The sequence below is a fragment of the Mchenga conophoros genome, linkage group LG5 (genome assembly GCF_057382185.1).
Source record: "Mchenga conophoros isolate Kocher_MC1m ecotype Shallow Benthic linkage group LG5, M_conophoros_male_GT1.1, whole genome shotgun sequence".
Classification (NCBI taxonomy): Eukaryota; Metazoa; Chordata; class Actinopteri; order Cichliformes; family Cichlidae; genus Mchenga; species Mchenga conophoros.
This window is the reverse complement of record NC_140530.1, coordinates 17,806,552-17,822,121: the sequence shown is the minus strand read 5'-3', so window position 1 is coordinate 17,822,121 and position 15,570 is coordinate 17,806,552. Positions and strand designations below refer to the sequence as shown.

General features: G+C 40.4%; 1 protein-coding gene across 1 annotated transcript; it reads left to right on the top strand.

Moving 5' to 3' along the window:
- The first annotated feature begins 4,640 nt into the window (after nt 1–4,640).
- LOC146574266 (E3 ubiquitin-protein ligase MARCHF9-like) lies at nt 4,641–15,443 on the top strand. Its single transcript, XM_085273777.1, has 5 exons — nt 4,641–6,248; nt 9,655–9,810; nt 11,688–11,880; nt 14,520–15,194; nt 15,235–15,443. Exons 1-4 carry the CDS (start codon nt 5,901–5,903, stop codon nt 14,837–14,839), a joined length of 1,017 nt encoding a protein of 338 aa, XP_085129903.1. The 5' UTR covers nt 4,641–5,900; the 3' UTR covers nt 14,840–15,194; nt 15,235–15,443.
- The last annotated feature ends 127 nt before the right edge of the window (nt 15,444–15,570 follow it).

The window sequence follows — 15,570 nt, the reverse complement described above, 5'->3', positions numbered from 1 at the left end:
GAGCCACTCCTTTGTTGCCCGGGCGGTGTGTTTTGGATCATTGTCATGTTGGAAGACCCAGCCTCGTTTCATCTTCAAAGTTCTCACTGATGGAAGGAGGTTTTGGCTCAAAATCTCACGATACATGGCCCCATTCATTCTGTCCTTAACACGGATCAGTCGTCCTGTCCCCTTGGCAGAAAAACAGCCCCATAGCATGATGTTTCCACCCCCATGCTTCACAGTAGGTATGGTGTTCTTGGGATGCAACTCAGTATTCTTCTTCCTCCAAACACGACGAGTTGAGTTTATACCAAAATGTTCTACTTTGGTTTCATCTGACCACATGACATTCTCCCAATCCTCTGCTGTATCATCCATGTGCTCTCTGGCAAACTTCAGACGGGCCTGGACATGCACTGGCTTCAGCAGCGGAACACGTCTGGCACTGCGGGATTTGATTCCCTGCCGTTGTAGTGTGTTACTGATGGTGACCTTTGTTACTTTGGTCCCAGCTCTCTGCAGGTCATTCACCAGGTCCCCCCGTGTGGTTCTGGGATCTTTGCTCACCGTTCTCATGATCATTTTGACCCCACGGGATGAGATCTTGCGTGGAGCCCCAGATCGAGGGAGATTATCAGTGGTCTTGTATGTCTTCCATTTTCTGATGATTGCTCCCACAGTTGATTTTTTCACACCAAGCTGCTTGCCTATTGTAGATTCACTCTTCCCAGTCTGGTGCAGGTCTACAATACTTTTCCTGGTGTCCTTCGAAAGCTCTTTGGTCTTGGCCATGGCGGAGTTTGGAGTCTGACTGTTTGAGGCTGTGGACAGGTGTCTTTTATACAGATGATGAGTTCAAACAGGTGCCATTCATACAGGTAACGAGTGGGGGACAGAAAAGCTTCTTACAGAAGACGTTACAGGTCTGTGAGAGCCAGAGATTTTCCTTGTTTGAGGTGACCAAATACTTATTTTCCACCCTAATTTACGAATAAATTCTTTACAAATCCTACCATGTGAATTCATGGATTTTTTTTTCACATTCTGTCTCTCACAGTTGAAGTGTACCTCTGGTGCAAATTACTGACCTCTGTCATCATTTTAAGTGGGGGAACTTGCACAATCGGTGGCTGACTAAATACTTTTTTGCCCCACTGTATAAGGTGACATCCAGTCACTTATCCTGTAATGGTTCAGTCCAGAACATATTTGAACAATCATCATCCCCATTAATGATTATGTTTATGTGTGAGTGGCTGATTGGTTTCATTAGTTTTTTTTATTTTCTGTTGTTTTACTTTAAATTAAGCACAAGCTGTTTGGTGTTTTGTAATAACCCCGATGAAGGCCACAAGCCGAAACACGTTTGTCTGACAATAAAGTTGTTCCTTAGGGTTTCAGGCATCTCTGGAGTTTTCATCTCACCACCCCTTTATTTTGAAAAACACAAAGCTCAGACACCAGGTAAATACTCCACACACAGACCACTACAGTATGATGCATTAGGTTTCTTATACATTCTGTATCTCTTTTTAAAAAGTACTTATTCTAAATGATTAAAGTTTAATATTATCACTGAAAAATGCAAGCGCTATTAATATCTGAGGACCTTTCTCCCCCACAATTCCCCTGAAAACCGTATCTCTACCTGACGTATATAACTTAATTATTCATTTCAAGATTTACACCTGTGTTTTCTGCAGTTAAGAAAATACATGAAAAGTAACACAAGTTGAATTCTACGTTGCTAAAAAAAATGTAGACAAAGTTAAATATGTTTTAGTGCGCCCCAGGGTGGCTGTGGCTACAATGTAGCTTGCCATCACCAATGTGTGTGTGAATGGGTGGATGACTGGATATGTAAAGCACTTTGGGGTCCTTAGGGACTAGTAAAGCGCTATATAAATACAGGCCATTTACCATATTTAGAAATTTCCCAAGCTGCCATTTTTTGACTCACTGAAAGCTCTATACACTCTGTATGACTAAAATATTTTAACCTGAGATGATTTTCACGTAAGTCTTGTTCAGATTGAAACTGAAAGAAGTTTCAGATTGAAACTTCTTTCTTGTTTTTTTGGGCCATCAGGTACTCAGTACACAACAAATAACCTGTATAATAGGAAAAACAAGACCATCTTCAGCTCATTGTCATGATCCTGGGTCTTTTAACCCAGTGTTTTGAGTTTTAGTTTATTTTGATGTTTATGGGTCATGTTTAAGTTCATTGGGTTTTCTAAATTCATTTGTTTATTAGATTCCCCTTGTGGTTCTACCTTGAAACCGTTTCTTTTCTCTGATATTATTAATGATTTGAACCTTTATTTTTCTGCTAACTCTAAAACACAAATTATTCAGATAACAGTATTATATTTTAAAAAAGGTTTTACAAGTACAAGAAGCACTGCAATTCAGTTTTAATATTCTACAAATGTAGATTTGAGCAAACAAACTACTGCTTAATAAATACAAACCTTACTGAGTGCTCATTAGTAAGAGGCAGAACCTCAACCTCTAATCAAAATCTTTTGCTTTAACCAGTAATGGTGCTGGAACACTTTGAAAGGACAAAAAAAAATATTTGGGTATCATAATCTACTCTAAACTGAATTTGTAGTCATCAGTGTTTCTTTCATGTCTTCTCTGTATCTAAGTAAGATTTAAAAAAAAAGAAGCTCTATCTCGTTGGAATAATTTGTCTAGTTGTTGATTTTTGTTTATTTGTTTTTGCTTTGTTTCATCACCTCAGACTAGACTTCTTATGTTTTTAAGAAGGATCACTTTTCTCTATATTCCTTCTTCAAATGATTGATTTACTTCTCAAGGAGGTTTATGTCATTTTCAATAAGAAGATCCTTTGTTCTATAAAATCAAAGGAACTGTCAAACTGTTCAGTATGACAGTCTGCTTTCACAAAATCCATTTTGACTTAAAGTAGTAGGTAAGCACAGATGTTACTAATCACATTAAAGATACTTCTGGACCTAAAAATAACTGAACCTTCATTAATGTGATTAGCAACACCCGTGCTTGCCTACTATTTCATGTCACAATGGCTGATGAAAGTTTGGTTACCAGCCTCAAATAGCCTATTACTAGCACCTCAGATTACAGCCCAATGCTTCCCACAGTTCAAATAGCACACACTACCCAGGGAGCTCCATAATAAGAAGAAAATTGCTTGGGCCAAGAAACACAAGCTGAACTGAAGACCAAAGTATGTGCTTTGGTCCAATTAGATTTATGTTTCCAGCTACCATGGCTTTATGTATCACAGACCAGATGAACCTGTGGCCCTTGCACAGCCTCCAGGTGTTGTGGTGCATCAGACGACCTGGCCTCCACAATCAGCTGATGTAAATGAGATAGTTTGGTTAAACTGGAACACAAACGGTGCCAATTAAACTCCGAAGAAGCTCTTCTGTCACCTTACCAGGTAATGAAATCATGCCTTCTTGACAGCTTTGCATCTTCGTGCGACGCTGTCAAAATGGGAAACAGTGGCTGCTTTAAGAAACACATAAAGCCATAAATTAAAAAATTATTTAATACCAAAATAAATAATGACAAATGCACATTTGCACGCACAGTTTCATGTAGTCTAAATAAATACCACAACATCTGCACCTACACAGAAGCCTTGCAGTTGTTTTAGGTGAGGTTTGGGTGAAAGTGTGGCAGCTGTGAGCTTGAATGTGCTAAAACAAACTTTGTGTCATAAAAATGTGATTTATAATAAATGTGAGTAATAATTCCTGATCTCACTACATGACCTCTTTATACTTAGGACATTACCGAGCAGTCTGACTGCATCTACTTGTTCAGGTCCAAGACCTATGGCTCAAAATATTCATTGCAATCCGTGCAAAACTGTCAAAACTCTTGGTCCCTGTCACATCGAATAGACGACACACTGATGTTCTCAGAGTCCATGCAGACATGCTTCAGTTCTCTCTACACGACTGTAAGAAAACAGTCTATCCCAGCTATCAGGGACACTGTGGACAGATCACCAATCCCTCCAGCCCATGTGATTAAGTCTCATGAGAAAATAATAAATAAAGCTTTTTCATTCTAGTGAAACATTCCATCTTTTGAATCTGCCTTTTTGCTCTGGCCCAATCGCTGCTTCTTGTAATGGGAGAACAGAGAGCATGTTTATTTATTTAATAATAAACCGTACACTGTCTCCTCTGAAACAATTATCTGTGCTGTGTTGTTATGTTCCTGTGAATGATGAATCTGTTAAATCATCTTATATGCACACTTTCTACTGTTTCAACCCTGGAGAGCTTTTGTTCTGGTTGTTAGACACACACGCAAACTGTTGGGCTTCCATGATTTCTGCGGACATTTCATTACCTCCATGCAATTCAATGATTTTCCTTGAGGGGACTTTGTTTTTTGTCCCCAGAAGAAAGACACGTCCCTATAAATTGACTGTTTGAGTAGATTTAGGTCCCCACAACATGGGTAATACCAGACCAGCTCACAACCACACACGTACACTCACTCACTGGATTATTACAATAGTTGCTTTTTTTCTCAACCAGCAGACGAATAACAGCACGTGGCTTTAACGTCACATGAATATCAGCACCTTGGACAGCAGCCACAGTCAGCAGCTACACCACCAATGAAGGATGGAGATAATTTCTTCTTAGCTGCAAGAAGCAAAAGTCTTTTTTAAAAATAGGAAACTATACAGATAACGAAGTTTGGGTGGTTTGAGCTGACGTGCATGCGAAACTTCTGAAAATCGAATTTGAGCATCCTGGGATTATGATGAAGGAGACACTATACTACAGTCTGCCAGGTGAAGTGGCACTTCATTGTCTCGCCTATTCTCCGGGGTCTTTATATGATTCGCTAAATAAGTGAGGAGGTGCAGTTTTTTTTAGCAACCCGGAAGGGACAGTTGCGGTCTGCTCTTTTTGTGTTCACAGGAATCCATATCTGGCATCCTCTCGCTCCCCCTGATTTGTGGCGCAGAGACGGTCGGGAAAAGAAGTGGCATTACAAGTTGCTGTGAAAGGATTTTTTTTTCATGTGATGTTATTTTCTTCGCTTTCTCCGCTGAGATTGAACCCCGCTGGATTCTAACTTTATAATCTGGCTGTCGGACCTGCTTAAGGGGAGAAAGTGCGGGACGAGCTCCCCCACCGCCCGATGTAACAGCAGAGAACGAGAGAGAGGGGGGAAAGGGCTAAAGCGAACAGGAGGAAAGAGTGGCGAAGTGATGGATGCCACTGCCAGACAACAAAGGATGCACGCTTGTCACCTCGTGTAATTCTACCCGCTCTGTGGGTAAATGAGAAACTCAAATATAAATCGGATTGGACTTAGTTGGTAATAGGATTCTGCATCAACCCCACACCTCAGACACCCTCGCTGTTTCCTCACGAAGAAGAAAACATTCTGTGGCAAACCTCGGACAGCTCCTTGTGATTCACAACATCGAGATGACCCGTTTGAACCTTGCGATATCAGCGAGCGAGCGGGATGGAGACGTGTAAGAGGATGCTGCTGGACTACTCTGACTTTAATGTTTGTGCCTCACAGTTCGTGGCTCTCAGCCTCCATTGAATCCCGAAAGAAAACGCCTCTGTCCATGAAAAATAATCCTTCCCTATTGGCTGGATTGCGGTGCACATGCTATAACAACAGGATATGCAAAGAGCTATGGGCTGATCTAATAGCCTATCATGTTAGTCGCATGCTTTCTCAATTCAGATCTGAATTTTATTCAGTAAGATTTGAACTGTCTACTTGAATCAATTCAATACCTCAACAACAACAACAACAACAACAATAATAATAATAATAATAATAATAATAATAATAATAATAATGAAGGGACTGTGACAGTAAAGCTGAAGGTTGCTCTGTTTGTGGCTGTGTAGTAAAGCTGCTGAAGAATGTTTAAGTATCGCATCCGGATGTTCTTTAATGAACTCAAAGTGTTGCTACTGATGCGTTCTGGATCAAGCAGGAGAACGGACACTGACCCGAACACACAGACCACGATGAGAGGGCTCGCTATTGGAGGCTGTGGTTGGCCACAGCTGAGGTGCTCTCAGCGGGACGACGAGGAGGAGTACTATGGCTCTGACCTCCGGCCACGAAGCCTGGCGTTTGAGGATAAAGAAGGTGCCAAACCTCAGGGAGGAGGAGTAGGAAACATGGATGCTGCTTCACTCCCGAGTCTCTCAGAGAGCGGGACGCGATCACCGCAGTGCCGGATCTGCTTCCAGGGGCCAGAAAAGGTAAAGTTAGAAAAAAAGAAGGTATTGGTGCTGGAGGAACAAACACAACTGGAGCCTCTAGCAGTGGCTTGTTCGTGGTGCTTCTCTCTAATCACTTGAAGAAACTGTCTTAAGACAAGTTGCTCAGAAAAGTTTCCACCGGATACATGGAGAACATTTGCTTAGAAAATTTACTCATTGTCCAAAAGAGTAAAGAAGTTGAAGCCAGATCTTTAAAGTTTACCACCAGCCTGAGCTGCATTTAGCCCAGTGTACTCAAGCTCTTTCTTTATGCACTCAAATGCTTTACTTGAGTGTGATTTACCTAGAGGCAGACTTAATGAATGGTCAAACCTGGAGCAGGTCTAATGGTTAACACATTTACATGAAATGTGAACAATTCCTGGTTCTCAAGAAGTCACAACAAGTGTACTTCTAATGCCCGTCCCAAGTCGTTATAAAGGTTGTGTCAAGAAATCAAACACATAGATCCATCTGCTTGGAAAATAAGGGAACAGCCAATAAAGCTGCAGAGGGTGAAATCTCCAGATTTTTACTTTACCAGTGAGGACTGAAACTCCAAAAGTGTTGCACATTACCCACAATGCAACTCAGTTAGAGATTTGGGTGTGTAATGCTAGGAGCAGGGGATAATTCCTGAAGCTGCTGAGGACTAGTAAGTAAGTGGTATCATCTGACACACACAAATAAAGCCCCTCAGCCTTTACTGGAGTCACATAAGAGTCAAGATTCAGCATAATAAACTGTCAATTCAGGTTTGCATAGTGAAACTGTACATATAGTCGCCTTGTGTTACTAAAAAGAGTGAACAAATAATCTAAGGCTATTTTTCATGCTCAGGTATGAAGGAGTTCAGTATTCCCACTGCCCCCAAAGTCTGAGAGTACATCAACAGACAATTCTGTATTGCTTGCCAGATATAACCTGTGATAACATCTTTTTTCACAAATGCAAAAGTGCTCCCGAGGACCTTTAAGGCAATCTTGATGTGTAAAACCAGTAAGGATTTCATTTATGTGCCATGGGTGTGGTAAGGATTCCATGTGTTTCCTTTGCAAACACATGGAGAACATGTCAGCTACTGTAGATCAGTTTCAACTTGTTTTCAGTATCTGGAAGACTGCATCACATCTGCTCTGAAGTTTAAAAAAGAGAGAGAGAACGAAGTCAGAGAGAGTAAGACTAAAATAGGGGAACTATCTATCAACAGCGATCTGAAAATAGCAGTGGGCAGACAAAGGGCATCAGTTAAGAATAGTCTCAGAGAAAAGGGAGGAGCTTTATATGTACTGTGTGAAGTAGTGAAGTCTTTACGGAAACAGATTCAGCATCTGATGCACAAAATTAGGCTGTTTTAAAAAAGCAATAAAGAAAGGTTTTAAGAAGGATTTCTCAGCATGAAAATAAATCAATCTATGCTCATTGTTATTTTAAGGGATTCGAAGGGCAGTATCTGTTTAATAACTCTGACTCTGTAGCAGAAACCATTAATGAAGGGATCAAACCTTTGATCATGTGTTTTAGTTACAGGAAGGTCAAAGTACAGTGAAAGTGTCTCCCACAGACAGACTCTGCTGGAGGTGTCCGTAAAGTTTTTGGTTCGCCTCCAGAAATCCACATAATTAAAGGCCTCGCACGTCACCCAGAGTCAGACAGGAAATAAATGAAGATGTGCAAGAGTGTTGTCAGTCCAAAGCCTTAGGGAGTCATGCTGACAATGAAAACCTGCAAAAGATATCCTGTGCTTTCTTTTAAGGGGAAAGTATAGAAAGGTATTCAGATAAAGGTCTTAGGAAGCATATAGTCAAAGAATATCACATAGTGTCATCGTGAATTCATGTTTGAAATCGCTTAAGCGCACGATATTAAGGCAGGCAGCACATATATACTATACACTGTGCAAAAATCTTGAGCCGCCTCTTGCTTCTTTAATTTTTTCTTCCAAGAAGCCAGACTTATTTGTCATTTTTAAAGTGGTCTTAAGCAATAGTTCTCCAGGCTTTCTTGGTCTTTCAAAGTTTGTCTTTTTCTCTTATTTTTTTGGACTTTGGCTGCTCCTTCACTCATTTTCAGACCAGTCCGTGTACCTGAATATTTTCAGAGGAATGTTGTTTGTGTGTGCTGAACCTTTTAACACTGACCTATAAATCATTCACTAATAAAAAAAGGCTCAAAAAGGAGAGAAAGGTACAACAGTGAGTGTCTGCAGGCATTTGTAACACACAGCAGAGGCTCTTTCATGGTTTAGCTGGTGATGCTGGGGATTTGGTCAAAATTGATGGAATTATGAATGCAATACCATCAGATTTTGACCAACCATGCAATACCAACTCTGTTTTTTAACCCTATGTACTGCATTTCCATTCCATTTCCATTGGTATATTTACCAAGGATAGATCAACATGCAGACTGGAGGAGCCAAAGTTCAAACCACAAACCTTCCCATAAGTAATAATTTCCTAGAAGTTCTTCAAAAACTCTCCTTTTTTAACAACAACAACAAAAAAAGCCTTACTGGCTATTGATTACTTCACCACAAAAAGAGAGTAGCAAAGCATCAGCAGCACAGCAGCAGGCTGAAAAAGCCAAATAATGTTCAGTATGAAATGCCAGCAAAGCTCGCCAAGTAAAGAATCACTCCAAGCTGTCAGAAAGAGTAGGAAGAGTCAACAAACTCTAAGATGGTTCCCAAAGGAGAGGCTGGAGTTACAGGATCCTGTTCACTACTGAGAGAGATAACACAACACTGTGAGGTTACATGTACAGGCAGTGCTTATCAGTCAAGGCAAAACAAGTGTAATTAGTTTTTAACTCCATATTAAAGCAGAACACAACTGTAAGTATCTTTACACGTTCTACATCGACAGGTCAGTGGATGTATATCTCAGTGGACATGCATCCAATTTGCAGTGACCACGATTGAGCCAGCACAACCACAACACTGCAGACTCGCTAACCGTGTACTCTTCCTGAAAGCAGACCTGTAGATAATATAGAATAACAATCCATCCACGGTGTCTGCAGCCGTCTGCAATGGAGTACGAGTCCAGTCTTGATTTAATTCACGGTATTTGTAACTACGCCACAACTTACCCTATAAAACCCACTGGCATAACTCAAACATTTACCACCCCCCTTCTTGCCAACCAGAAACAGTAAATTATTTTATCTGTTGGTACTTGCTCCAGACAGGTCTGTGACCCAGAGATGCCCTCAAACAATGTCTTCGTCAGGTAAAACACAATAGGAACATTGTTAAAGCTGTGAAAATCAAAATCAATGATAGAGATCTTTATTCCCATTTTTACTGTCAACTGTGTGACTCAAATCTTCATTCGGTGGGAGTTTTACCCTACAGGAGGCTCTGTGGAAGGCTATTTCATGCACTTAATGTTTCATCCTGCAGGGGGAGTTGCTGAGCCCTTGTCGCTGTGATGGCTCAGTGCGCTGTACCCACCAGTCCTGCCTTATCCGCTGGATCAGTGAGAGAGGCTCCTGGAGCTGTGAGCTCTGCTACTTTAAGTACCAGGTGTTGGCCATTAGAACCAAAAACCCACTGCAGGTATGGTCAATGTGGTTTTGTTCTACTCTTACTGTTTTAATGTTAACAGTGTAAAACCTTCCTATAGGATTTAGAATTGATAAGATAAGATAAGATAGAACTTTATTAATCCCTCGGGTGGGTTCCTCTGGGAAATTTGATTTCCAAAAAAGCACAGCACCGACAGAAGTTACAGAGTTATACACACACACATATATATAAATACAGAGACAATATAAATAAAATATACGAAGGGGATAAATAGAATAAATAGGAATAAAAATAAAAATACAAGTGAATTGCACATTTCAAGTATTGAGTCTATTGCACCGTTGACTATTTACAAAAGTATTGCACAAAAGGTATTGCACAGTGAGGTGAAGAGGCACTACAGCTTAGTTGTTCCCTCCTTTGTCCTCCTGTTTCCCCTCCCTCTCCCCTCCAGAGAGGAGTTAAACAGTCTGATGGCGTGTGGGACAAAGGAGTTTTTAAGTCTGTTAGTTCTTGTCTTTGGGAGAAGCAACCTGTCACTGAACAGACTCTTCTGGTTGTTAATGGCCGTGTGCAGAGGATGCCTGGCATTGTCCATAATGTCCATCAGTTTCTTTAATGTCCTTTTCTCTGCCACTGTCACCAGAGTGTCCAGCTTCATGCCGACCACAGAGCTAGCCCTCCTGATCAGTTTCTCCAGCCTACAAGAATAAAGTCCTTGATGGCTTTATGGCCGAAAGCCATCAATAAAGGTTAATTTGCCAGATTTGAGTGACTGACTGGCAGAGGAGCACGATAATCACATTAGGGGCCACTGTAATCTAAGAATCAATGTGCTGGCACTGTGTAGAGGCCATGAAGTATTCACATTACCATCCCCTCAGGCTCCCAGTCATTTTGAACTCATGCTGTTCAGTAAACTTGCAACGGTTCCCAACAGGAAGCATAGTAGCTTTCCATACTTTTCACAGAGCTATTTTTACGGTTTCTATGAACAAATGGAAAAGAAAACAGTGAGGATTGAGGGCTTGCAGGCGGAGGTTGCCAAGAACAATAAAATGAGGCACTGCACATTTGAAAGAGTTGAATGATTTGGTCTAAGTGATTTCAGCATCTTAATGCTAATAGCAGCAGCCATCTCAAGGAGCTTTCTAATCCAAGGTAAAGACCCTATAATTTTAGAAAGGAAACTCCAATAATCTGATGATCTCCTGTGAGCAAGCACTTGGCAGAGGCGGAAAGTAAGATCTCTTTTTTATCAGGATGAGACCTCCGGCAGGACCGGAGTGAGGGAGGGGCAGCCATCTGCCTTGACTGGTCTGGGGCCAGGGGAAGGAAATGACAGAACATATTCGACCTGTGTCCTTTTTCTGTGTGAGAGACGCCGTATGCTACGTTGGAGAATGTGCCATCATTACTGTTCTTCCATACTGGCTAATACATGACAAATTAATAAATGCCACAGTACCGTAGTTATGATTAGTTACAGTCAGAATCAGGAGTAGACATGCTTCCAATTTTGACAAATTTTGAGTTTTCTTTTGTAGCAGGACAAAAAAGAGAAGAGATAATGAAACTTACGAAGAATAATTTTGTTTCCAGTAATTTATTCTCTTTCAAAAAGGTGCAGCAGAGAAGAGTCTGTAGTTTCATTATGGAGATCGGATTATCCTCAAATCCACTTTCAAACCTGCAAAACACAATTGCTGTTATTGCCTGTGAGATTCAGTGATTATGCTCCAGAAATCACAGAAACCATCTGGGAAATATGTGCTGATAAAAAACCAGGGCCTCTTTAGATGTACGGCAACGATTCAAACTCTGTGCTATTATCTCACATAATCAAGAAGCAGTTTGCAGTTTCTATCTGAAAAACAATTTCATTCAGTTTTTGTGTCTGTATCCAGTGGCAGGCCATCTCTCTGACTGTGATTGAGAAGGTACAGATTGCAGCCATTATCCTCGGCTCTCTGTTCCTCATCGCAAGTATTTCCTGGTTGGTTTGGTCCTCTCTCAGCCCCTCAGCCAAATGGCAACGGCAGGACCTTCTCTTCCAGATATGCTACGGCATGTACGGCTTCATGGACATAGTTTGCATAGGTAAGACACAGATACTACGGCGGCCACATATTCGTTATTATATATTTCACACTTGGTGTAAATGTCATCAAACTGAGTGCCAGTCTTGCATAATCTGACTTTTTATCTTACAACTCTGCAATTTCCCAATAATTTATTAGAATTTATCTTTTGGTGATTATTCTAAGTAATTTGTCGTGAGTCCATATACACTGCAAGGTTCCCAAAAAAGGGCAACAGTTTGGTTTATCTAAGTAAATAGGTACTTTAGGAGTTTTCCATTGGATCATTACTACAGTGATTTATATGTTTGGGCTGGCAACAGGTTGCCGTTGTCATAAAAAAGATGGGTTGAATTATTGGCCTGCATCAAGCTACTAAAATTTACTTACTATAACTACAGAAATCATATTAAGAACGGTGCACGGCATTACTACCATCAACTTCGAGGAACAAATATGGTCAGAAAAGAAAACTCGAATGATCAAACGGTCAGAGATTGTTTAAATATTTAGTGAAATCAAATTGTAAAGCAAATCAACAGTAGAACCTGCAGCTTTGTTTATGGTTACTGATGAAAGCAAGAGTGTGTTTCCAGAAGCAAAATGTGAAGAGAACTCAAGGGAATGGGACTAAACAGCTGTGCAGCCTTAAGAAGACCACATATCAGTGGAGAAAAAAAAGGCTTCTATTTGCCTATAGAGCATAAAGATTGGACTCTGGAGCAATGGAAAAGGGTCGTGTTGTCTCTTATTGCATCAGGATAAGAAGACAAGGGATGAAGTGATGCAACCATCATGCCTAATACCGTCCAAGCCTGTGGGGGCAGTGTAATGCCTGCCCAAGTGTTGCTGGGGTTTCTTGTGGACGAGTGGTGCAGGGAACATTAAATATCATTTTCACACATGGACTGGCCACCACGGATTCCAGGCTTTAACCCCACTGATCATGTTGTGTATGTGCTGGAGGACACTTTGCGCAGCGGTCCGACTCCCTCATAAGTACAAAATCTTGGCGAACAATTAACGCAACTCAGGATGAAAATTAATGTTGTGACACTGCATAAGCTTGTTGAAGCGATGCCAAGACAAATGAATGCATTACAGCTAAAGACGGTTCAGTGAAATATTAGAATGTGTGACTTTTTTGGCTAGAGTACATACAGAGTCTAATTCTAACTTGCACTGATTTTTAAGGTAGTTTCAAAACCTGCTACAGCTGCTGTTTAATAGCTTCATCTGTTGCAGTCTGGTGACTATTGTATCAAAAATTATCAAAAACCTTTGTACATGATTATACACAAAGAATCACTGATTTCCAAGCTATGTGAATGACAATCAGTTTTTTGAGGGGCTCAAAAAGTATATTCCCTATAATTACACAAAATTGCACTACATCCTGTAAGATACATTATTTTATGTTGGGGTTTTTTCAGTTACCATATCCAAACTTACCTTATAACAAGTAATTTAATATGGTTGCTTACTTCCTTTTTAAAGGGAAACCAATCATCCCCAATATTAAGATTGCTTCTTGTTAGGTTTGTAAATAAAACCAAATACATTTTGAATAGATGCTTTTGTGGCTTTAATATAAAAAAAGTTAGCGTTGTTAGATCTGAATTGTAGCAGAGCATGTCCCTGAATGGCTTTGGCCACATAGAATGAAGGTCTGATGGAGGGCCGGCAGACCAAAGAGGATCAGGGGCTTGCAGGGAGATGAAGCGAATCTGGAGCACAAAGAGGATGAAGTTAACACTAGGATTTCACACTGAAGAAAACTGAAAGAGTTTGCCTTAAAACTTTTTGTACTCAGACAATGGTGAGAGGAACGCTCTGGTCTGACACGCAGGTATTACACTGAGTGTGCTGCCTTTGTAATACAGCAGGGTTTATATCAGAGCCTGAATGATATAGAATTTTTGAGACAGAAACCAATACCAATATTTGGTGATATAAAATATTCTGATATATCCTCCTGAGAACCAAGGAAAAAGGGATCTTCCAAATTAATTTTTTTGTGTGTGATTTCCTTCCTCTTTGGAGCTAAAAGAGGCCCAAACACATGAGATATCAATGGAAGATGTCCTCTATTTAGTGCTTCAGGACTTAGTAGGGTAGCTCAAATAAGTCAAAAGATATCTAGACCAAAAACAAATGTCCATTACAGAGGACATAAATGAATAGGCTGGTTCTCAGCCCGCCTCTGCTCTGATCAGCTGGTTATTGTTGCTGGAAGTTGACAGGAAGTGCCTTCTAGTGGACAAACTATGCAACATTAACACTCATGACATAGTGGACTGGTGTTTCTCCTGTCACTTATTTACTCTTTAAATTTTTTATTTATCAGCTGTTATAAATTCAGACATTGATAGATCAGCATCGCCATATTGGCCAGAAATAACAGCCTGCTGCTAAGATTGGCCCTCTGATAAATCTTTCAGACTCCAATACATGGCACTGCCAATAGGATAACACTTTTTACACACACACACCGCTGCACACTATTCCAAGGAGACATGTCAGTTAACCTGGGAATTGTAGCACACATCGCACACCATGTTCTGGTTTGCACACAAACACAGATGAGGACAGAAACATTCTACATCCTTAAATGCCTACAGTAACATTTCTTTTCTTGCCTTTGAACTTCACATGCAGGCCTTATAATCCACGAAGGATCATCTGTCTACCGGATCTTTAAGCGCTGGCAGGCGGTGAACCAGAAGTGGAAAGTGCTGAATTATGACAAAGCAAAGGACTTAGGGGATCCCATCAGTTCCAGCAGCAAAAGCACTGTTCGAGTAGAGAGGAACTCTTCTCACACTGTCACAGACAGCAGCCGGAGGGCAAACCGCCATATCAGGACTATTCTCAACCACCACTGTGGCTACACTGTTTTACATTTCCTTAGCCAGCTAAGACCCAACAACTTGCACAGCAGCAACCATGAGGTGGTCATGAGAGTGACCACCGTATGAAGCTGACTAAAGTGCTGTAATGTTTAAGGAGGAGAAAAGTGTTGATTGGGGTTTAATTAAATAAAATCCCAATCTGCCATATAAACACTGCCGTGAACTTCCACTTTCATATTTCCTTCTCAGATTCTGCTGGAGTTAAGGATGAGTATTACCTATTTTGTGAGAAACTTGAAGTTTTTATTTGAGACTTTAAATGTGAAGCCTGTGAATTGAGAAAAAAAATGATTTTGAACAGATTCTTTCTTAAAGCAAGTAACCATTTTTAACACTAGAACTAAGGTTTCAAAATGTAACCAAACAAGTTTGTTTTACTTAGAAAAGAAAAGAAAAAGTTGGATTTGGATTTGTTTTTAAGGTTGATTAGGATTTGAGTTGGATTTGGATTTGTTTTTAAGGTTGATTAGGATTTGACCACGTAAGTGAGAGTTTGATGGCGATAATGATTGTGCTTCTACGTATGACCACTGTAGCAGTTCCCCTTCTAATGTTTCTGTGTATGTCTGAGAGTTTGCCATGATCTTGGTAACTTGTGCTGTTTTCACTTAAAGTTGAACTGATGGATAAGTCAAGAAAATGACCAATAAAACTTTAGGATGTGTTAAAAGTGCATAGAATGTCACATTTTATTTTCTAGGTTTTGTCTCGTCTCAATTTAGGAAACAAAGATCTGACTGTTTGATGCTTTAAACGTTCAATTGTCAGTAAAAATCCTAATATTAAAAAAATGTGCT